At 44.6% G+C, this 24993-nt stretch overlaps 1 protein-coding gene across 1 annotated transcript in view; it reads left to right on the forward strand.

Moving 5' to 3' along the window:
- The window catches only part of HK1 (hexokinase 1), a 1372133-nt gene that overhangs the window by 1296184 nt on the left and 50956 nt on the right, over positions 1-24993 (forward strand). Inside the window, exon 16 of the mRNA XM_069240524.1 lies at positions 24464-24619. Coding sequence (XP_069096625.1) covers positions 24464-24619 — 156 coding nt within the window. The remainder of the gene's footprint in view (positions 1-24463; positions 24620-24993) is intronic.

Raw genomic sequence — 24993 nt, forward strand, 5'->3', positions numbered from 1 at the left:
GCATATCTTGGGACAAGGAAGTGATTTTATAAGTCATATGTCAGCGTGATGACAAAGTTTCCCTACGCAGGAATGCCAAACCTTAACCCCTACCACATCTATCAGCAACGTACCAGACTGTATCCTTGACTGGGGCACAGAGTGAATATGTTCTGGCAAACTCCAGTGCAGAAGTAGGCAAAACAGTGTGATTTGACTAATTAACAACACCTTAGGACTGGCTATTTGCTAAATTAACTGATAGGAAGGGCAATGAGAAGCATTTAGTGCAAAGTGCTCTGAGGCTCTTAGATGTGAGCAAATGAGTATAAGTACATTCAGGGTAAGATGCACAAAGGCCTCCAGCCTGAGGCTAATGCGCAAAGTATACGTTACACTTGCCACAATACACTTTGACTGACTGTGGGTGTTGTGACTGCCCTGCCAGCACACTTGCCTCTCAGGACCTGCCCCATACACTTTTTATTCACATTGCATGAACTGTACATGTTACGTGGCATTACCTATGCATGTCAATGTTAGGATGTGGTATGGATGTAAACATTGTTGATGTTTGAAGATGATGTTGGGTCATGTGTGTCTAATTGGATTGGCCTGTTTATCGTATGAATGTCCTATTTGGTTGCCAGACTTTGCAGGTGTGTTTCAGTGACCAGTTGCCTGTGTCCCCTCCTCAGGTGTTGTCTGAGCAGTATGACATTAGTGATGTAGCCTTGTTAGCCAGGCACGTGAGGGACTGTGAGAAGGTAGCCTCTTTCTAGCCTTGTTACCCCCACTTTTGGCCTGTTTGTGAGTGTATGTCAGGATGTTTGTCACTGTTTTCACTGTCTCACTGGGATCCTGATGGCTAGGCCCCAGTGCTCATAGTGAAAACACTATGTTTTCAGTATGTTTGTTATGTGTCACTGGGACCCTGCTAGTCAGGGCCCCAGTGCTCATAAGGTTGTGGCCTATATGTATGTGTCACTGGGACCCTGTCACACAGGGCCCCAGTGCTCATAGGTGTGCATGTATATGTTCCCTGTGTGGTGCCTAACTGTCTCACTGAGGCTCTGCTAACCAGAACCTCAGTGGTTATGCTCTCTCATTACTTTCAAATTGTCACTAACAGGCTAGTGACCATTTTTACCAATTTACATTGGCTTACTGGAACACCCTTATAATTCCCTAGTATATGGTACTGAGGTACCCAGGGTATTGGGGTTCCAGGAGATCCCTATGGGCTGCAGCATTTCTTTTGCCACCCATAGGGAGCTCTGACAATTCTTACACAGGCCTGCCACTGCAGCCTGAGTGAAATAACGTCCACGTTATTTCACAGCCATTTTACACTGCACTTAAGTAACTTATAAGTCACCTATATGTCTAACCTTTACCTGGTAAAGGTTGGGTGCAAAGTTACTTAGTGTGAGGGCACCCTGGCACTAGCCAAGGTGCCCCCACATTGTTCAGAGCCAATTCCCTGAACTTTGTGAGTGCGGGGACACCATTACACGCGTGCACTACATATAGGTCACTACCTATATGTAGCTTCACCATGGTAACTCCGAATATGGCCATGTAACATGTCTATGATCATGGAATTGCCCCCTCTATACCATCCTGGCATAGTTGGCACAATCCCATGATCCCAGTGGTCTGTAGCACAGACCCTGGTACTGCCAAACTGCCCTTCCTGGGGTTTCACTGCAGCTGCAGCTGCTGCTGCTGCCAACCCCTCAGACAGGCAGCTGCCCTCCTGGGGTCCAGCCAGGCCTGGCCCAGGATGGCAGAACAAAGAACTTCCTCTGAGAGAGGGTGTGACACCCTCTCCGTTTGGAAAATGGTGTGAAGGCAGGGGAGGAGTAGCCTCCCCCAGCCTCTGGAAATGCTTTGTTGGGCACAGATGTGCCCAATTCTGCATAAGCCAGTCTACACCGGTTCAGGGACCCCTTAGCCCCTGCTCTGGCGCGAAACTGGACAAAGGAAAGGGGAGTGACCACTCCCCTGACCTGCACCTCCCCTGGGAGGTGTCCAGAGCTCCTCCAGTGTGCTCCAGACCTCTGCCATCTTGGAAACAGAGGTGCTGCTGGCACACTGGACTGCTCTGAGTGGCCAGTGCCACCAGGTGACGTCAGAGACTCCTGCTGATAGGCTCCTTCAGGTGTTAGTAGCCTTTCCTCTCTCCTAGGTAGCCAAACCCTCTTTTCTGGCTATTTAGGGTCTCTGTCTCTGGGGAAACTTTAGATAACGAATGCATGAGCTCAGCCGAGTTCCTCTGCATCTCCCTCTTCACCTTCTGATAAGGAAACGACCGCTGACCGCGCTGGAAGCCTGCAAACCTGCAACATAGTAGCAAAGACGACTACTGCAACTCTGTAACGCTGATCCTGCCGCCTTCTCGACTGTTTTCCTGCTTGTGCATGCTGTGGGGGTAGCCTGCCTCCTCTCTGCACCAGAAGCTCCGAAGAAATCTCCCGTGGGTCGACGGAATCTTCCCCCTGCAACCGCAGGCACCAAAAAGCTGCATTACCGGTCCCTTGGGTCTCCTCTCAGCACGACGAGCGAGGTCCCTCGAATCCAGCGACGCTGTCCAAGTGACCCCCACAGTCCAGTGACTCTTCAGCCCAAGTTTGGTGGAGGTAAGTCCTTGCCTCACCTCGCTGGGCTGCATTGCTGGGAACCGCGACTTTGCAGCTACCCCGGCCCCTGTGCACTTCCGGCGGAAATCCTTTGTGCACAGCCAAGCCTGGGTCCAGGGCACTCTAACCTGCATTGCACGACTTTCTAAGTTGGTCTCCGGCGACGTGGGACTCCTTTGTGCAACTTCGGCGAGCACCGTTTCACGCATCCTCGTAGTGCCTGTTTCTGGCACTTCTCCGGGTGCTACCTGCTTCAGTGAGGGCTCTTTGTCTTGCTCGACGTCCCCTCTCTCTTCAGGTCCAATTTGCGACCTCCTGGTCCCTCCTGGGCCCCAGCAGCGTCCAAAAACGCCAAACGCACGATTTGCGCCTAGCAAGGCTTGTTGGCGTCCTTCCGGCGGGAAAACACTTCTGCACGACTCTCCAAGGCGAGAGGGATCCGTCCACCAAAGGGGAAGTCTCTAGCCCTTTTCGTTCCTGCAGAAACCTCAGCTTCTTCTGTCCAGTCGAAGCTTCTTTGTACCCGCAGCTGGCATTTCCTGGGCATCTGCCCATCTCCGACTTGCTTGTGACTTTTGGACTTGGTCCCCTTGTTCCACAGGTACCCTAGATTGGAAATCCACAGTTGTTGCATTGCTGGTTTGTGTCTTTCCTGCATTATTCCTCTAACACGACTATTTTGTCCTTAGGGGAACTTTAGTGCACTTTGCACTCACTTTTCAGGGTCTTGGGGAGGGTTATTTTTCTAACTCTCACTATTTTCTAATAGTCCCAGCGACCCTCTACAGGGTCACATAGGTTTGGGGTCCATTCGTGGTTCGCATTCCACTTTTGGAGTATATGGTTTGTGTTGCCCCTATCCCTATGTTTCCCCATTGCATCCTATTGTAACTATACATTGTTTGCACTGTTTTCTAAAACTATACTGCATATTTTTGCTATTGTGTATATATATCTTGTGTATATTTCCTATCCTCTCACTGAGGGTACACTCTAAGATACTTTGGCATATTGTCATAAAAATAAAGTACCTTTATTTTTAGTATAACTGTGTATTGTGTTTTCTTATGATATTGTGCATATGACACTAAGTGGTACTGTAGTAGCTTCACACGTCTCCTAGTTCAGCCTAAGCTGCTCTGCTAAGCTACCATTATCTATCAGCCTAAGCTGCTAGACACCCTATACACTAATAAGGGATAACTGGGCCTGGTGCAAGGTGCAAGTACCCCTTGGTACTCACTACAAGCCAGTCCAGCCTCCTACAGGGACCCGGACGTATGCAGCATGTGTGTGTCGTTAGTGCTGTGTGGCTCCTATTGCTGTTTAGTTTGGCTTATGTATGTGTCAGGTATGGACATTCGGCATTTGAGTGTACTGGTGCCTTTGTCTTATTTCTATGAATAGTTGCGGATGTCATCCTCGCCCCCTAATTTAGGTATGTATGTTCCATGGGGAGGTTCCTGCCATTTGGTACTATAGCTGCACAGAGATGAGAGGTATTATTGTCAACTGTTGTGGCAGTTACATTGCAGTTGTTGTTTTGGCTACTGCATTACTGATAGGGACCTAGTTGATGTAGGATAGATTTTGCAATACAAGTGCCTGGATGTGAGTTTGACTTTGCAGGTGTGTTTCAGTGACCAGTTGCCTGTGTCCCCTCCTCAGGTGTTGTCTGAGCAGTATGACATTAGTGATGTAGCCTTGTTAGCCAGGCACGTGAGGGACCCTGACGTATGCAGCATGTGTGTGTCGTTAGTGCTGTGTGGCTCCTATTGCTGTTTAGTTTGGCTTATGTATGTGCCAGGTATGGACATTCGGCATTTGAGTGTACTGGTGCCTTTGTCTTATTTCTATGAATAGTTGCGGATGTCATCCTCGCCCCCTAATTTAGGTATGTATGTTCCATGGGGAGGTTCCTGCCATTTGGTACTATAGCTGCACAGAGATGAGAGGTATTATTGTCAACTGTTGTGGCAGTTACATTGCAGTTGTTGTTTTGGCTACTGCATTACTGATAGGGACCTAGTTGATGTAGGATAGATTTTGCAATACAAGTGCCTGGATGTGAGTTTGACGTAGTGGCCTTCACACCTGTCGCTGCTTTCCCTTGGCTCTATTGTTGTAATTACAGGATGGCCCCATGGGACTGTTGTTGGTGCTGTATTTTGTCGTGCCCCAGATTCAGTCTGTGCTGGCCATGCCCCCCTGCCGTGCCCCTTTACCCATGCCACTTCATATATGTGCTGATTTACATGCATTGTGTAGTAGGTATCCCCCCCCTGCTTACAGTCCCCATTATTGCAATTTAATTCCCCATGCGACTTACCCTGCATGTGCGTTGTGTCGTGGTAGTCTGCGCTGTCCTGTCCTTGAATCCCTGTGACGATCTCCTCCAGGATGACGGCTGCGACCATCTCCTCCATGTGGTCCAGGGCCTCCTGTTGTGCTGGACTCCCCCCTCCAGTCTGCATTGCTGCCTTCCTGTTCCTGGCCATTTTCTCTTTTGTCCTACGTTTGCAGTCATGCCAGCGTTTCTTACACTCAGTGACTGTGCGGCGTTCTTCAGCCACACTGTTGATCTTGTCCACTATTTGTTTCCATATGGCCTCACTCCTACTGAGTGGCAATTTAGAGGAGATGAAAAGTTGGTGCTGGTGTTCCGTCACCTCTTTCACCAGGATTTCCTGCTCCTCTTCACTGAAGCGACACTTTCTTTTTTTTCTAAAAATGTCCTGGTTCCTGTATGGATCCTCCTGGCTGGTTCCTGGTCTGCTCTCATCCTCCTGGGGTCTGTTGTGGCATCTGGGATCCATTTTGGCTCTCCTCTGCTGAAAGGGCGGTTTTCGCGCAAAAATTTAACGCAATAGCGTGAAAAAAAACAGCGCTTTCCGGATTGCGCTGTCGTAAATCGACCCACAGTGATGTGCATCGCCTTTACGTTGGTTTCCTTTACGACGGAACGATGCTGTGTGCGTCACGAAATAATGACTCCCACCTGTTGGTTGCGCCGCCGTACGTCAAAGTATAAATTTGACGCCCGCACGGCGCTTCAAAATGGCGTTAGACGGCGCTAATTTTTTGACGCAAAACTGCGTTAGCGCAGTTTTGCGTCAAAAAGTATAAATATGGCCCTTGAAGTTACGCCATCATGAGTATGATTATGTCCATAATAAAGCAGCACTGCGGAGTCCCCTTAATAAAGCAATAGGATTGTCCTCTCTCAGAGATGACTCTGGTGTCTGACGGTCCTTTGCACTGTAAGCAGCATCAAGAGGCACCCTGGCCATGGTGCCTTCCCTTTGATTCACCACCCTAGTTGGGCCGTCACCTCTGGAGGCCTGGGGTCCATCCAACCTCCCTGTGCCTTTGGATCTCCATTTCAGGCTTCGGGCCCCCCTGACCATACCGGGGCCCTGACCGCCCGGCTCCCACGTCCTCCTTGGGCACTCTGTCCCCGACCTCCAGCCACCTCCAGGCATCATCTGGTGTATCAAAGAAGTGTGACCGGCCCCTCCCCCCCTCCCCCAAAAGGACCTTCAGTCTGGCTGGATATAACAACATATAACAGAGGCCGATTGCTTATAATTTCACCTTCACTTCCAGAAAGCCTTTTCGATCCCCCTGCCCTGGACGTTCTTATGTATAGTTGAGATATAGCGAAATGCAGTGATTTTCGTAGTGGCCGCCTTCTGCCTTGCGCCACGGAGGGTGCCGTCCCTGTCCTTATAGTTCAGGATGCGAGCAATGATGGCCAGTGGAGATAGGTGGGTGGGCTTCAAGGCATCTCTTATCCAACTTTACACAAAGGCCTCTGTCGCGCCTCCCTTGGCAAGCTCCGGGAACCTCAGGAGACGGATGTTGTTGAGGTGGGACCTACCCTGCCCTTCTTCTACCCTTGCCTCTAGGGTGCCTGTGCAGGTAGTGAATTTCTTGACCTGTTTTCAGAGGATGGCCACTTCAGTCTGTAGGTCTGCAATGGAGCTCTCCATCACTTTCACCTTATCTGACACCTTGTGAAGATCGGCGCAAAGAAGGATGACCTCCAAAGCCACTGTCTATATTTTCCCTTCAAGGGCCTCCCCAGTCCCCTGAATTGCCGCCAGCAGGTCTGACCATGAGGGCTTGTCAGCCCCCGATGCGCTCCCCCTCTGTTCCATGATCTGCCTGACGACTCTAGCGCTGGGGCGTCTAAGCCAGTATGGCGTACTGCTCTATCGTGTTACCCTGTGAGGGGGCTGCCTGCACGACTATTGCTTCCCATGCAGAGACCAGATGTAGAGGAGTTCCTGCCTTTTGTCCTTGGAGGGGTGGAGTCTCATGCCCCCGGAGCCCCCAGTGAACTGGCTAGGGCAGCTCACCCCCAGGGCTCAGTCGCAGACCAGCCAACTGTTGACACTTTCACAGACTCCACTCACTGAAGTCCTCAGCTCCACAGGCCAACACAGGACCATTTCCAGGCACTAGTACGCAACACCTTACTTGCAATTTGCCACTGCGCTCTGCCCCTCCGGTTCAGCAGCGCAGCCCCCAGCCTATCCTGGAGAACTCCAGGGCAAAAACTCCCCTCAGGACAACCGTCTCCCCAGGTCAGGGATCCAGCCAACCAGTGGGCCCCAACTACACTGTCCTGGTTCTTCTAATCACAGGCCCCCTTCCCGCCCGCAAGACAGGTGAGCAGCACAGACCATAGGCCCAGACAATGCCTTCCCGCTGTACTCTCTCACCACCAGACAGCCCGTTTTTAGGTGAGACAGTGCCTCGAGGCAGGGGAGACACAAGCAACACATGTTGCTGGCAGGGATAGTCCTCTTTAGTAGCAGGATGGTGCAGGATGAGTGAGGCCAGCCGGGAGCTCCTACATCTATTGCCATAAAGTCTCCCAGGAGTAAGACAATACAGAATAATAGACAAGATCAAAAAAATTCTAAGTTCCAAAATGAACAGCAGAATCAGTAACAAATTGGACAGCAAGCCTATTAGCATGGGAAACGTCTCTGACTCACCCCCAGATTAGAGGATTTAGATAGGAAATCTTCTCACAGAAATACATAAAGTGCAGATGCATCAAGATGTGAGCAAAAGAATTACAATTTCAACAAGGTAAAGCATCAGAATTAACCGCATCATACAGTGTAAAGGCTGTATGCACTTGGTAACGTGTCCCTTTATGATAATTTATTACACATCAGGACTCGTTTCAGGCCAATGAATCTTTTGACCCAGTTGAGAGACACCTTACGACGAGATAGCTAATCAATATGTAAATCAATACATCAATAATGTCATCAATATTTATTACAACAATACATTTTACTTTAAAGTCATTAATCAATTCAAAAAACTCCCATGACCTTGCAGTCATGAATAACCACACCAGTTTAGTAGAATTTTATGAGTTTTATTCCCTATTGCTTACAATTCTAAAAGCAGGTGCGTCAATCTCAAAACCAAGAAACATAATAGCATAGTCGCGATATGGCAACTTTGGTAAGATTTCATTAAGGCGAGAATCACAAACATCAGAACATAACACGGCGTGAACATAGATTAATATAGCAGAGTGTCAATAACACGTCAGTTCAACAAAGCATAGTTTCGGTCATTTGCCTATTTGCATCAGTTTAGTGAACAGCTAACCTAACCACTGATTAGCATTAGCATGTTGGGCTTCATGCAAAAAGATTTAGAACACCAATTTGGAAAACATCTAACTCCGGCCTCTGTCAAAAGTAAGCAGTTGGTACCTAGAAAGGAAAAGCAAACAGACAAATCACAATGATATTGTCATAGTTACTCTCCAAAGTTTAGTTCAGCGCACAGGCTCAGTCTTCGTCTTCAGGACATCAGTCAAATCGCCATCTGTCAGAACTGAGCTCCGGGGCAAAAAGGGAGCACTTCCCTCTTAAGGAGGCAAAGTGTAAAATGGGCAAATCTAAGGACGAGGATGGTTCTAAGCGAACCAATAAGTGACCAAACAGAGTGACAAAGTTTCTGGATAAAATCAATAGCATTCCCTAACCCACCTCAATGGTTCCCCGTGTCACAGGTATTTATCCCTTTTTCGTTGTACATTCCCCCAAAATTCTATTGGACATTTTCTATACCCCACTATCTTTAACCTATCAGAAAACACATTAGGTCACCCATCATTTCACCCCATATTATTTTACAAGTCTTTGATTGGTTCTCCTATTCGATGTCGTCAGAGGTGGCACGTCCTGTATGATTTCATCTTTCTGTAATTCTTTGCACATCTTTTGGTCAGTAGCTCCATTGTCTTCACCGGTTTGAATGACCTTGTACATTACATTAATCTACACTGTTTCATTTTGTTTTAATATCACCCGACAAGCAATTAAAAAATGCAGGGGAACAGATCTAGCATGGTTACATTCGTCTTCTAGTTTGAAGAAAAATAAGAGGTTGTGTCCTTTTGTGAGTCAGCACACTGCAAGATATGAAAAATACATTTAATATGAGAGCCAAGCAGCTAAGCTTCGGCTCATACTAACTTAAGGCCTACAAGGATGTCAGCACAAATTCAATAATACAAATATTAATAATTAGTATAAACTTATTCAATATAATAATACATAAACATTTTAGTCATCATTATTAGTCCAAGTATACATTAGCGGCCACTCCCTGTGGTCACATTTCAAGTGCACGTTTAAGCAAAATTTACTATTACAGTTTCTATGCGGCATTATCACACATTAATTCATAAGCATCTCATGTTAATATAGATTATATAAGATACGCTCTCTCAGTCCCTCCTCTGATGACGTTCATCATCACACAAACCTTTCCCTTAATTTGTTACCTTGCGCATAATGCGCATTTCAACATCTTGTCCCTTCTATGAACTTTCCCAAATTTCATTAAACATTTTCTCCCTTTCACCTTCTTCATTCTTTTTATTCCTCTTCGTCCAATTTCTTTTAATTTTATCATTAATTTTGCATGCTCCCCATAATCCTAATAAACAGGCCAGAACAATTAATAGACTCCCTAGTATTTTTGCAAGTACCCCATTCCAAATATTGGTAAACCAGCTCCCTACTCTGGCAATCCCTTTTCCCACTTTCTCCCACACTCCAGATTCCTTCAAATCCTTCAAATCTGCACTATCTTTAGTTAGGTTAGTAAGCATACCTCTAATCTTTTTACTATTATCAGGTATATATGAGCAACAATAACGCTCGTTGAGCATCTTGCAGACTCCGCCGCTCTTTGCTAAAAGAATGTCTAAAGCAAGCCGATTTTGAAGAGTCATAGCTCTTTCCGCAGCAAGTTCAGTATCCATCAGGATTATAGCCCCTGTAAAATGTGTCAACATGTTATCCACAATAGTAGACAACTTTCGATTCTTTATGGAGTTTAAGATAACCCTTACTGAAGGAATTATGGCTCCAAATATGTCACCAACGACAGCAGCCGCTGTCTCTCGTTTTTGTCTAGCATGTTGTAATTCAGACGTTTTATGTATTTGTTTTAAGTCATCAATCTGGTAAATCTTTGGGAAAACTATTCCCAAATAACATGTCTTATACCATCCCTTAGGGAGACGGTAATAAGCATTAAGTCCACAGATATAATAGATCCCAGGGATCGCTGGGTCCTGTCCATTTAACATGAATTTCCATTTACTCTGAAACAAAAACACATGCCTGCATTCACTCGTTCCCACAAATAAAGTGTCATGTTCAGATTTCGGCCTATATATACAAAGCCTTCCTACATGTAATGCATATATAGCTAATTTGCCTTGCTTCTTTATTTGCATAATCATTTGCATATGTGCGTTTTTCTAACCCCTTTTCTAATCTTTCCTTCAATGATTTGCAACTATCATCAGTGTGATTTAAAAAGCTTTTCTCTACAGGTGTCAATAAGCAAGTCAGATTATTGTGGTGTGCATAAGCTGTCTCAAATGTAAGTGTTGGTTCAAAGAAACCTCTAACTAATTTTATACTATGCTCCTTAGCTAATTTATTAAGAAACTCAGTCACTGGCACAAAGGAAAACACCATATCCAAATTTGAATAAAAATATTGCACATGCTCTTGATTATAGAATCTTGTTAGTAGCAAACTACAACTTGTCCCATAGGTTAATGGAAGACTATGATAGGAGACCCCTTCTTGTACTGATGAAGGAATATTTGTGCACACATAACAGTTTTTCACATCCATGGTCTCAACATACTCATTCAGCAAGCGATAGAAGATATTAGTGGAAAGTTCCCCTTTTGAGTTAGTTCCCTCATGCAAGTGTTTTGCATCCTGCTCAAACCTTTCCCATGGTATTAATGTTGTAGTCTCAGGTTTTGAAGCATTGTTAGTCGCTTTCTTATCCAACAACGGCATTCCCACAATCACACCTACAATTATTATTGCACACACAATACCTAATATAAGACTTAACCAACCACATACTTTACCCCTTTTGCTACTACCTCTATTATAAGCCATGTCTGTAAAGACTCAGATGGTAGAACATCAGCTTGAGGACGATATCAAACTTTTTTTTTTTTTTTTCTTGATGCAAAGTCTCTTTCTTTCTGCGTGTATTTACAGCATTTCACTCACTCCAGGACCCTTTTGTCAAATCAGGTTAGCAGCTTGTCATAATCGGGTTTCAAAGTCAATTTAGGTTATCAATGTCACATCCGGTAATTTATAAGTCTCTTTCTTAGTTTTCTAGCTTTCAATTTTTCCTTTTCAATTTCAGTTTAACACAGTCTTTTCTCTGATTGATTTCAGGTACTGTAGTATTGTCCTGGTACTTCTCGATCAAAACAGAACGCCAAGAATTCTTGTTGCCATTCAGATGTCGTTGCATATGCCAATTCAGGACCTGCGTACCTTCTATTTGTGGTTCTCTTTCTTTTCAACCTGCATTCACTTTGTAATTCTCCTTCACTCAGATCTTCTGTTCTTGTGGTATCGGTTTCTTCTGTTATTGTTTCACCTGGTACGACCTTTTCTTTCTCAGCCTGCTTCTCTGGCCAGTTATCTCCCTTATGCGTCTTTTTCCTGCTTGTCCTTTCAGGACGCTGAACAGCACCTTCCTCTTGTGCTATGGTGTTTTCTCTTGATGGACCTGCAACTGGCTCAGGGGATGCCGGTGTACTTTGATCTCTCTCTACTATTTCCCCTTCTTCTGGATCTGTAACAGGTTCAAGCTCCAACCCTTATCTGTCTACTTCTGGGAGAACCTTTCCTTGATTTAGTTCTCCTGCTGCCTCTACTGAGATAGGCATACTGTCACCTCTCTCAAACTTGTTCACTGTTTGAGGGACTAGGCTGTTCTCAGTGGACTCTCCTACAGTCTCAGTTCCCCCTTGGCTATTTTCTGGCCCTGAGACTTCCTTCTCTGGACTTGCTGAGTCGGAGGCTTCAAGTTCCTCATCAGTCGGACATGTTACCTTCTTTGTGTGACTGGCATGTATCCAGTTTGGAACGCCTGCACATTTCACAGCAGTGGTTGTTGTCAGTATTACTTGATATGGCCCCCTCCAGCGTGGCTCCAAACACGACTTTCTTACGTGCTTCTTGACAACCACCCAGTCACCGGTTTGCAGGGTGTGACCTATATCACTGATCGGTGGCAATGTGTTGGCTTCCACCTGGTGAGAAAAAGAGCGAACCACATCAGCCAAACCTTTGCAGTAGTCCAACACCATATCATCTGTGATATTCACAAGAGCATTTGCAGGTACTGCGGGCAGTCTCATAGCTCCGCCCATAAGGATTTCATGGGGTGACAGTCCTGTCTTCTTATCAGGGGTGTTCCTCATCGACATCAGCACTAAGGGCAATGCATCTGGCCATTTCATATTGGTAGCTGTGCACATCTTTGCCATTCTCGACTTCAAGGTACCATTCATTTGTTCTACTAGTCCTGATGCTTCAGGGCGGTAGCTACAATGCAGCTTCTATTCGATGTCTAACGCAGCACACAAGAGCTTAATCACCTCATTGTCGAATAGTCTGCCCCTATCTGATTCTAAAGAGACCGGAAACCCGAACCTGGGTATTAGTTCTCTAAGCAGCAGCTTTGCAACTGTGAGACTGTTATTTCTACGTGTGGGGTAAGCTTCAATCCAGTGGCTGAAAACACACACAATCACCAACACATATTTAAATCCTCCACAAACAGCCATCTCAATGAAATCCATTTGTATCTTGCTAAATGGACCGCCAGCTCTCCCTATGTGGCTCAAAGTTACCACAGTCTCTTTTCCAGCATTCATCTGTTGACAGATGATGCACCTGTGACAAGTAACCTCTGCGGCTTGTCTGAATTTCGAGTTAAACCAGCCAATCTTGAATGACCTGATCATGGCATCCCTCCCAAGATGTGCCTGTCCATGATAAAGCTTTGCAAATTGTGACAAAATACTGTTTGGCAAAACCAGTTTCCCCTCCTCTGAGACCCATAAGTCATCAGCTCTTTGTACACATTGCATTCTCTGCCAGGAACGTTTCTCCTCTCTGCTAGCATGACCCTGTAATGTTTTTAGCTTATCTAGTGTATCAACCACCCTTAATGCAAAGTTCGAGCATGTTTCATTTTCAGTTTGCGGTAACAATTCCTACTGATCCTTGAACGATATACAGTTCAATGCGCAAAATCTCGCGACTTGATCTGCATAACCGTTTTCCATGGACACAAAGTCTTGTGCCTTAACATGAGCATTGCATTTCACCACAGCAATTTCAAGAAGTAACTGAATCGCATGTAAAAAATCCTTTATGTGTTTGCCATTTTTCACTCGAGAACCAGAAGAGGTCATGAAACCTCTCTGTGACCACAATTGGCCAAAATCATGTACAATTCCAAATCCGTATCTGCTGTCAGTATAGATAGTGACTTTCAGATTTTCAGCTGCGTGGCTTGCCTTAGTAAGGGCAATTAATTCTGCCACTTGTGCGGAATACACTCTCTCGAGCCAGGAAGCTTCAATATTACCAGCTATGGTACACACAGCATAACCAGCTCTCAGCATTTCAACTGAGTCTCTCAAACAGGATCCGTCAACAAACATAATGCAGTCATTTTCCTTTAACTGCGTATCTTGAATATCAGGTCGGGGCTTAGTACATAGTTCTGTTACCTCAAGGCAATCATACTCCACTTCCTCTTCATTATTAATCTCAGTACTTTCAACAGGAAGTAGAGTTGCCGGGTTTAATACAGTACATCGCTTCAGTGAGACATTAGGCGACCCCAAAATAATTGTCTCAAGTGTGTGAGTTGGGCATTTGTCATGTGCTGGGTTTTGGTTCGAGTCAACAGAATTTCAACTGAATGTGGAACCATTACTGTCAAGGGATGTCCCATCACTATGCCTTCACGCTGCGTGAGGCTTTGACCAACTGCTGCAACTGCACGCAAACAACCTGGTAAGGCTGCTGCAACGGGGTCCAAGGTAGCTGAAAAATATGCTACAGGGCGATTTGCACCTCCATGGACCTGTGTCAAGACAGACAAAGAACAAGCATCATGTTCATGACAAAACAATAGAAAAGGTTTCGTGTAATCAGGCATACCCAAAGCTGGTGCCCTGCTCATGCACTCTCTCAATTCCATGAATGACTCAAGCTCTTCCTTGGATAGGGTTATGGTGTACGGTTCATCCTTAGTCTCTTTGCCTGTCAACTTTATCAATGGTTTTGAGATAATTGAGAAGTTGGGTATCCACTGGCGACAGTAGCCCACCATTCCCAAAAACATCCTGGCATCTCTCTTTGTTGTCGGGGGGTTCATCTGCAAAATAGCTGTCACCCTTTCCTTTGATATTCTCCTGGACCCTCTCTCAATTAAGTGTCCTAAGTATTTCACCTCTTTCTGACAGTACTGCAACTTCTTTGGCAACACTTTATGTCCGTTCTTTCCCAAATGATTCAGCAAGGCAAGTGTGTCATACTTACAGTCGTCTTTTGTCCTGGACGCAATCAGCAAGTAGTCAATGTACTGTACTAGAGTCGAACTGAAAGGCAGTACTAAAGATTCTAAGTCCTTTTTTAATATCTGATTGAAGATGGACGGTGACTCAGAAAATCCTTGCAGAATTCTGCACCAACTGTACACCTTGTGCAGGAATTTGAAACTGAATAAAAACTGGCTGTCCTCATGAAGAGGCACCAAAAAGAAAGCTTGTGACAAGTCTACAACAGTGAACCATTCAGCATCACATGGCACCTGAAACATGATCACTGCTGGGTTTGGCACTATGGGGCAACATTTTACCACAATCTCGTTTATTTTCCTCAAGTCCTGCACAATTCGAACCTTCCAACAAGGCTTTTTCAGACCCATTATCGGTGAATTACCTGGGCTGCTCAATACCTCTTTCAGAACTCCCTGTTTTACAAAGTCTGCAATTATTTGTGACACCTGAATAAGGACATCTTGTGCCATGTGGTACTGCGGCACCTGGGGAAACACTGCATTTGGCTTTACTTGTACTTTAACTGGTTCTACTCCTTTTATCAGTCCCACTTCCTTTCCTGTCAAATCCCACAGTTTCTCTGTCACTGTCCTCTGTAATTCAGCAGGTAAGTCAGTTACTGTAAGTATCGGGAATAAGGTTATCAAAGGGTAATCTTCATTTGCGGTCTCTGTCTCTAACTCTGAGAACTGACCATCATCCCCTTCATCATCACTATTTGTCTGTACCTCAATTCCATCATTGGAACAGGTAATCAAGTATTTCGTTTTGCACAGTAAGTCTCTTCCCAGTAGGGACACACGACTTGAATCGCAGACTACAAATTTATGCAGTCCCTGGAAGTTGCCAATCTCAACATGCACTGGATCTGTAATCGGATTTGTCAAGTACTGGTTTGCTACTTCGACCACTCTTATGGTACGCCCTGAAAGTGGTAATTTTGGAACTCCTGCACTTCTGACTGTAGAGCGTGTAGCTCCAGTATCAACCAAGAATGAAACCTTGTGACCCATTACCTTTCCCTCTACATAGGGTCCTCTCTGATCTACTTCTAGAGACGCTGCAAGTCTGCACTCTTCACTGTCTGAACTGTCATCCGACCATTCCTCATTCATTCCATCTTCACCACGCAATGGGAATTGCTGTACTGTATTATTTTGGCTCATCACTTGACCTGTCACCTGTTGAGAAAGCATCACCTGTTGCTGTCCCATTGGAGATAATGGTAATTGCATTTGCTGTCTAGGTACCATGGGAACCTGCTGTTGTACTTGCTGCATTTGCGCTGGTTGAACACGCAGCATTTGCATTTGCTGCAAGGGCTGTATCCCTTGCATCTGAACCATGTTATTTTGGAAGTTCGGATTTTGACTTCTCAATTTTGGACCTCTCACATTTTGCAATGTACCGACATTAATACTTTGTTGAACGCCACCATCCTGCACCACATTTGGGCATTCCCGCTTCCAGTGCCCCACGCCCCCGCACGCGTGACATGGAGACATCTTTTTCATCCCTTGCGCATCATTTTGAATCACCACAGTATTCAAATCTGGACCGTGATTCACAAAAACCTCGACCTCGTCCTCTCGGTTGTGCCTGAAACACACCATTCCCTTGCAGTTGCTGCTGTATCATCTGCTGAATTCCATTTCCCTTCATACCTGCCTGTGCTGCCCTTATCTGCATCACCATCACTTTCTCCTTCAACTTTCTCTGCTTCAGCTCAATCTCGTCACTACAGTACTTCGCGTACTGCAACACCTCGTCAATCGGCTTTGCTTGCCAACAGATCAAATGATTCTTTATCATCTGACTAACCTCTGTTCTCAGCCCTTCAACAGATCTGAACACGAGATGGTTCATGTCTTTCGGCTCAATAGTTTCAGTACCACTGTAATGTTTGAATGCCTCCAACAACCTCTCATAGTAAGCATGTATCGATTTCTTAACCTCCTGTGAGATCCGGTCAATTTTCTGCCAATCACTCACTTTTGGCGATACTTTCTGTTTAAAAAACTCAATCACTTTATGATAGTACTTCATCACCTCCTCGGATGGTGCTCCAGGCACCTTATCCCTTGCCGGCTCCTGTGTCAGCCAGTCTACCCCTCTCTTGCACTCAAGCCATAAGTCAGGCAGAACAATGATCTCAAACAAGGTATTCAAATCTTCCCAGAGACACTTCGCAAGCTTCACAAACCTATCTGTTTGCTGATACCACTCGATCGGCTTCTCCCTCAACCTGGGATAATAATTTGTGAAAGATAGGATGTCTCCCCTTGACCATGGTACATGGATTAGAACCCCACCAGCTGTTTCTCTCATGGGTAACATCTTTACTGATTCCGTATCTGGTGAAGCTTTAGCTTTACTTGATCCCGGACTGTCACTTTTCTCCTTATCTCTTTTCTTGGCCCATCTGCCTTCCCACTTTTCTATGGCTCCCCAGATCTGAGCACTTTGCAGTATTTCCTTTAGATGCGCTTTCATTCCGGCAGACCTCATGTGCTCGAAGTCCTTTGAGTCAAAGTCTAACCTGTAGCTTCTTTTCAAATGTTTAGTATTCTCAATATCAATATTGTACTTGTCTGCCAGGTTCCCTAATCTCTGATGTACCTTACCTACTTCTTTAGTGATTTTAGGGCACAGATACCTCAATTCTGCCTCTGTGTATGACTCTAATCTGTTTACCCCCATTGTTCCTTCCACTAATTCAGCAGCTTCCACGCCCAATCTCACAAAATTCAGGTAATCATCTTTCTCCGACCTTTCCGGTTCCACTGCAGTTACTGTAGTCTTTTGTGAAGCATAGGTCTTCTCTAACCCCTCATTTAACTGTTGTACCGTAAAACCTTGCAGTGAAATGTTCCATGCATGCATCAGTGGCGACTGTGAAGCATTCGTACTTATTGTCTGTTGGGTTAGCACTCCTAGCCCTGCCTGTCTCATTGCCTCCAACGGTGCTTTAACCAGGCTAAGGTCTTGCAAAGTCCTCGTTTTTTCGACCGATTGCTCTCCTGGTGCCATTAACTGGGGAGATCCTATGGACCCTCCTCTTATTACATCTTGTGTCATTACCCCCTGATCACACATGCCAGGTTTACCTTGTGCATACAATGGCACCGGTGGACCAACAGTAATTGGCAATAATATGGCCGCAGGTGTCTGACCTGGTCCAAAACTTCTTGGAGCAGTAACTCCAAAGGTCTGATACTCTGAAGCCGGAGCAGGTATTAATGGAGGTCCTGCTGCTGGATTATACCCTGGTATTAGTTGTGGCTGTGGCTTGGGCAGCAATTGTGGAGTTGGCTCAATCTGCACTAACCTCGATTTTGTATATATCGGGTCTGGCGGCACTATCACATTTGTAGTAGTCTCTAGTACTGGGACGTCTGGATAGATTCTCTGTATCTGCGGTGGAGGTTGCAACTGTATCTGCATATCTGGCGCAGTGGGTACACTGACACCATTCTGTATCGAACCCTTATCACTAGTCTGTGCTGTATCAGTAACTCCTTTCTCCTGCGTCTGGTTCCCAGGTCCTGCACTAGTGCTCGGGACATTGTCACTTACCGCATAAGGTGGCGGGCGATAATGCAATAACTGATTTAGGAATTCTTTGTTATCTGAATCATCTTCTTCTTCCCAAGATCTCTTAGTTTCCTTAGGCTTACTAGAGTCTTTGTCTGTTTTACATGTGGCTTTCTTCCCCTGCGTCTCATCTCCCTGTGTTATTGCTGGGAACAATTTGAGTCCGTCAACTATTCCCCGTCTCCACATTTTGCTCTTATTATCCCACCTAGCTTCCGCTAAAGTCTTTTCTGCCCTTTTTATTCTTCTTGTCTTTGTTTAATAGCCATTAAGTCCCAAATTGCTAAAGCCTCGTACTGAGCTGGCCTCGGAGGTGGCTTCTGTACACTTAACATCCACCTTAAACTCTCTAGAACTCTTGTATTGAACGTTCCGTGTTCCGGAAACGCTAAACATCCCTCCTTTTCCGTCAATTTGTGCCACTGTTTCATCCATAAACAAGGCGCAACACCTTTTTCCTCCATGACTGTATAAGCTGGAGTACCCTCAGGCGGTGTGGGCTCCCCTTCACTCGCCATAATGTATGCGTCTCCTTTCAAAGCGCTCCTAAAAGCTTTGATAAAGTTCATCTTTGCGTCTTTTCTTTTGTTTGTATTTAATCAGAAAGTGACTTTAATTCCCAGGACACTCTTCACCCAGCTTTCTCAACCTATTGCCTCTCACGGACGGCAGCCAATCCGTGCGCGACCCCTTTCAACAACTGACCTATCTCAGCGCGGCACCACTGATGTCACACTCACACACTGCAGCTGACAAAGTCTTGCGGCTCATCCGCCCCTCACTGGATTCACACCAAACTAATGCAAAATTACTGCGAGCATCTTGAACAACAACAACACAAATTTGCCGGTTTACTACAGGAAGGGTAACACATTAGCTTCAGAACTTTACAGAGATTTCACTTGAAGCCTCAGCCGCTACTCTCTCCTTCTCAGTTCCTGCATACGCTAAACAGAATTCGACCCGCAAATCCTACTCTCGACTTGTCAATGGTTTGTCCTAGTGCACTTTAGAACTTGCCAAATCTCCATCGAAGGTTTTCACACATACAATTTTGACTCAAACTCGACTTGTCAACCACGCCCGATTGACCTAATTAAACTGCACAAATTACAACATAAACCCAAGTGTTTCCTACAATTGTCAATATACCCCGGAGTCTTAGAACACGACGGGTCCATACATGAACAACCAACCACGTGGATAATTTTGAGCACAAAGCGCCACACTCATATGAAGTACGCCGACTTCCCTACTCTCATACTGCGGAGTACGCCCACTCCTACTAAAACAACATTACCTGGCCTAACTACACACAAACTTCACAAATCACCTGCAAAATGCATAAGCTGAGGAAGCGCAGATCCTACACCACACATGCTATGACACCGAGAACATCCCCAACTCACTTAGGCAGGCCCCGAGATCCCAGGAAAGTCTTGGTGAATTTAGAAACGCATCATACCTCCAGTTTGCATTATCTCAGAAAAACAATTTAAACAATAATTCTCCGTCCTGGGGCCCCAAAGGGCCAAACCGTCGCTCTGCTACCAGAACTGGTAATGCGTCCCTTTATGATAATTTATTACACATCAGGACTCATTTCAGGCCAATGAATCTTTTGACCCAGTTGAGAGACACCTTAGAACGAGATAGCTAATCAATATGTCAATCAATACGTCAATATTGTCATCAATATTTATTACAACAATACATTTTACTTTAGTTAAAGTCATTAATCAATTCAAAACACTCCCATGACCTTGCAGTCATGAATAACCACACCAGTTTAGTAGAATTTTATGAGTTTTATTCCCTATTGCTTACAATTCTAAAAGCAAGTGTGTCAATCTCAAAACCAAGAAACATAATAGCATAATCACGATATGGCAACTTTGGTAAGATTTCATTAAGGCAAGAATCACAAACATCAGAACATAACACGGCGTGAACATAGATCAATATAGCAGAGTGTCAATAACTCGTCAGTTCAACAAAGCATAGTTTCGGTCATTTGTCTATTTGCATCAGTTCAGTGAACACCTATCCTTACCACTGATTAGCATTAGCATGTTGGGCTTCATGCAAAACAATTTAGAACACCAATTTGGAAAACATCTAACTACGGCCTCTGTCAAAAGTAAGCAGTTGGTACCTAGAAAGGAAAAGCAAACAGACAAATCACAATTATATTGTCATAGTTACTCTCCAAAGTTTAGTTCAGCGCACAGGCTCAGTCTTCGTCTTCAGGACCTCAGTCATATCGCCATCTGTCAGAACTGAGCTCCGGGGCAAAAAGGGAGCACTTCCCTCATAAGGAGGCAAAGTGTAAAATGGGCAAATCTAAGGATGAGGATGGTTCTAAGCGAACCAATAAGTCACCAAACAGAGTGACAAAGTTTCTGGATAAAATCAATAGCATTCCCTAACCCACATCAATGGTTCCCCGTTTCCTGGGGTTTTTATCCCTTCTTCGTTGTACATTCCCCCAAAATTCTATTGGACATTTTCTATATCCCATTATCTTTAACCTATCAGAAAACACATTAGGTCACCCATCTTTTCACACCATATTATTTTACAAGTCTTTGATTGGTTCTCCTATTCGATGTCTTCAGAGGTGGCACGTCCTGTATGATTTCATCTTTCTGTAATTCTTTGCACATCTTTTGGTCAGTAGCTCCATTGTCTTCACCGGTTTGAATGACCTTGTACATTACATTAATCTGCACTGTTTCATTTTGTTTTAATATCACCCTACAAGCAATGAAAAAATGCATGGGAACGGATCTAGCATGGTTACATTTGTCTTCTAGTTTGAAGAAAAATAAGAGGTTGTGTCCTTTTGTGAGTCAGCACACTGCAAGATAGGAAAAATACATTTAATATGAGAGCCAAGCAGCTAAGCTTCTGCTCATGCTAACTTAAGGCCTACAAGGATTTCAGCACAAATTCAATAATACAAATATTAATAATTAGTATAAACGTATTCAATATAATAATACATAAACATTTTAGTCATCATTATTAGTCCAAGTATACATTGCGGCCACTCCCTGTGGTCACATTTCAAGTGCACGTTTAAGCAAAATTTACTATTACAGTTTCTATGCGGCATTATCACACATTAATTCATAAGCATCTCATGTTAATATAGATTATATAAGCTACACTCTCTCACACTAACCCAATATTAGTTCATCCCTCTCTATGCTAATGCCTTCGAGAAATGTCAGTACAAACTAGTTACAGAACAATAGTAAACCATTGTAAATGAATGCAGTACTGCGAGCAGGCAAAAGAAACCTTGAGGAACGTTATAGTACTGTGCCCATGATAAAGATTCTTCTTCGAGAGCAACAGTCATTCAGAAATAAACAAGACATGCTTGAATATCTGCAGCACAACTAGTAAACAGTGAATGTGCGGGTGAGACATCCATTAAGAACAAGATGGCGTTGAGATCTCGATCATTACTAGTTGGCATAAGCCCAGAAAAGGGACATTGACCGGTCATAGCAAATTTGTTTCAAAGGCAATCGCATCATATACGTGTACACTTGTAAATTTGAGTGTCGGTTACTATTCTGCACGTTATTAATATTGCACAATTTTATAATTGCTCCAAAACCGCTACAAGAGTGGTGTGCATAGTGTCTTCTAAGGGGCCGGATGTTACTTAACAAACCGGAAACCCGCTTGCTGGTCGTGATTCCTAGGCCCAAGTGGAAAACACTGGAAAGTAGGTTCACTGGCCCTGCTTTTTTGTTGCACAAATACTATGGACATGGACGTCATTTAGGGGTCGCCAGGGGTTGCAGCTTCCAACCCTGGTTTACTCTTTGCAACCCCTGGCACTGCCCTTGCGACCTCTAGCCTCAAAAGTAGCACAATTCAGTGCCTGGAAAACAGGGCAGCTCGTCCCTATGGACATCAGTTGGGGCACCACTTGTTTTGTTTTCAGTCAATTTGTATTACACGAATAGTTGATATATGTTATTCACTATTAGTATAATAAAAATAGAATACAATTAGCTGGAATTTACTCTTCCATGGCAGAGGTAAGTAAAAAATGCTTTTAAATGTGTGTTGTGTGTGTGCTTGCGGGTGGGAGTGTATGCGAGAAAATGTGTGTGTGAATTTGTGTGTATGTGTGAGTATGTGTGTATGAGTGGAAGTGGAGGTTAAAGGTCGTATGATGTCATGTCCGCTTTCTCTGGCACTTCAGTCAACTGACGTCTATGACTAAGGGCCTGATTTAGATTTTGGTGGAGGGGTTACTCTGTCACCGACTGACAGATATCCCTTCCGCAGTATTACAAGCTCCAGAGGATATTATGGGGTCGCTTGTGAGGAGTAACCCCGCTGCCAAGATCTAAATCAGGCCCTAATAGTGTTGATGTCGAAATTCCCGTTGGTTACAAAGTTTGCATCCTGGTTGGCAGAGATGAGGAAATGTGCTAAAGCCAAGATCACATAAGTAGCTCCGCAATAGCCGTACTTAAGAAAGGACGTGGCAGTCGCGATATTGGGCACACTGCAAATGTGAGCAATCTATTCGAATAAAAAAGTGTAGAGCAATCATGAAAAAACACAATTAAGCTTGTTAAATGTAATACTTTATTAACTCATGTTGCTGTTTGTTTAATTGTTAAATTGGTGAAAGAGTGATACAAGACATTGAAAATTAATAAAGGCATATTTAAAGTAAGATTCACGTCTGATTTAAGAAACTAAGTTTAAAAAAAACCCAGAAACGATGTAGATGAAATCCTATCTTAGGAACAATATTTTTTCTACTTTTCACTTTCGGACTATTTCTAAAACACTGCTGTCCGCTGACGTATGAAAATATAATTAAACCCATCAGTCAAATTCGTGACTGCATTTATGCGCTGAAGAAATGAGTTACGGCCTCTCTCTTTTACAACCAAGCGCCATAGAATGGGCAGATGGATGTCGGGCACGAGTCAAGCATAAATAAAATGCAGAACATCACGTCAGTTTGCTCACCCTCAACCACGGCCTATGCTTATTCGTATTCTATTTAGATTTGTGCTGCATGATGCAGAAGCTTTCGAAATATGTTAGTTGCAATAGCTATCGTCCTTTAAAGATGTTCATAGTAAGATGCTGAAAACAGTAACTAACAATATGAAATTAAACAACAAAAGGTGATGGGTGGATTGCTTGCAATAGTCCACACTAGTGGCCATCGCTCCGGCCTCATTCTATTATTTTTTGCCCAGTGTGCCACTCCATATGGGGAGCAACTACATGCAAACAAGTCTTGCACTGTTTTCAGTAAGTGCATACAGTCCAGCCTGAATTGCTAGGCCATGGCCCTTCTGACCACAAAAGCAACCACAGACTGATTTCAGCTTCGCTGTGCTTCTTCGGCTGTACTGTTGCTTTGATTTTTTGAGGTTTTAGATAGTGCGAGCTCGACCCGATTGGAGTGCTTTACATCAGTACCAGTTATGTCACACAGGGACGTATTCGTTTTTGGTAGATATGGAGAGATTAAGTGATTTGCCCAGAATCTGAGGACGTTGAGCCGACGGCGAGACTCCAGCCTGGTCAACCCCCCCCCACCTTTTGCCCCCTCATGAAGAGTGGCCGCCAGGCTGAACAAAGGTCAGCCTGACAGACACTCTTCATGTTCTGCTCAGGCAGCCAGGAGCGAGACATGCACGATTTGCACAGACTCCTGGCTGCCTGAGCTGAACTTTGCTGGGCTGAAGAGGTCACAGCACCTCAGCAAAGGTGCCTCGAGGCCCTTCCCCTTGGTGACGAGGGGAAGCGTCACCCATTGACTCGGACCTGGACGCTTCAGGTTCAAGCCCTGAAGCGCCCAGGGCGAGTGTCAATCAGTGACACCTCGTCACAGAGTGGGGTGGGGTCAGCACTCTCACTGACCCCATCCCACTCTGTGACGAAGTTGGGAGTGCTGCCTTCCCTCTTTGGCTGACCTAAGGTCAGCCAGCGAGGAAAGGCAGCAATCCCAACCCTCCTGGGACCTCCGAGCTGAAGGTAAGTGTGTGTGTGTGTGTGATTTTTTTTAATGAATGGTGCGTGCGTGTATGTTTGAATGTTGATGAGTGTTGTAAACGAATATGCGTGCATGTGTGAATGAATGTGAGTGTGCTTCCCGCCCGCACCCCTCCTTCCTAAAATTGCCGGCTGCCACTGTTGCACAGTGTGATAATGTTCAGTGCTGTTAAAAAATCATGTAGCTGAAATTTGGGTTACTGGTAGTTAACTATTTCTGCATTTCTGATTTCAGGTACGAGAAAATGATCAGTGGAATGTACTTGGGAGAAATTGTCCGTAACATTTTAATTGACTTCACGAAAAGAGGGTTTCTTTTCAGAGGTCAAATCTCGGAAGCGCTGAAAACAAGGAGCATTTTTGAAACTAAATTTCTTTCACAGATTGAAAGGTAAACAGATACACGAACTATTTTCAAATATATTCGAAACAAGATGTCGTTTGATTATGGAAAGAGTGATTTTCGGACTTCTTGCTGACAGATATTAACGCAGTTTCATTGAAATTCTACATCAACATTCTGACTTCTTGCTTACAGATATTATTAAAGCAGTGTCGTTGAAATTCTACATCAACATTCTGAGGAAGTCATACTAATTAGAATTCAAACATTATTTGGATTATTAGGGGTGCCTGGTGGTGAGTCCTTAAATCCAGTCTAGACAATCTCTGGCCGAATATTTGTAATGAAAGAGAAAACATGGTGCTCGTTGTACCATTAATTAGAATGATGTGGGCCATTGACCAGTGCAATCAGTTAATGCA

The sequence above is a fragment of the Pleurodeles waltl genome, chromosome 6, assembly GCF_031143425.1.
Source record: "Pleurodeles waltl isolate 20211129_DDA chromosome 6, aPleWal1.hap1.20221129, whole genome shotgun sequence".
Lineage (NCBI taxonomy): Eukaryota > Metazoa > Chordata > Amphibia > Caudata > Salamandridae > Pleurodeles > Pleurodeles waltl.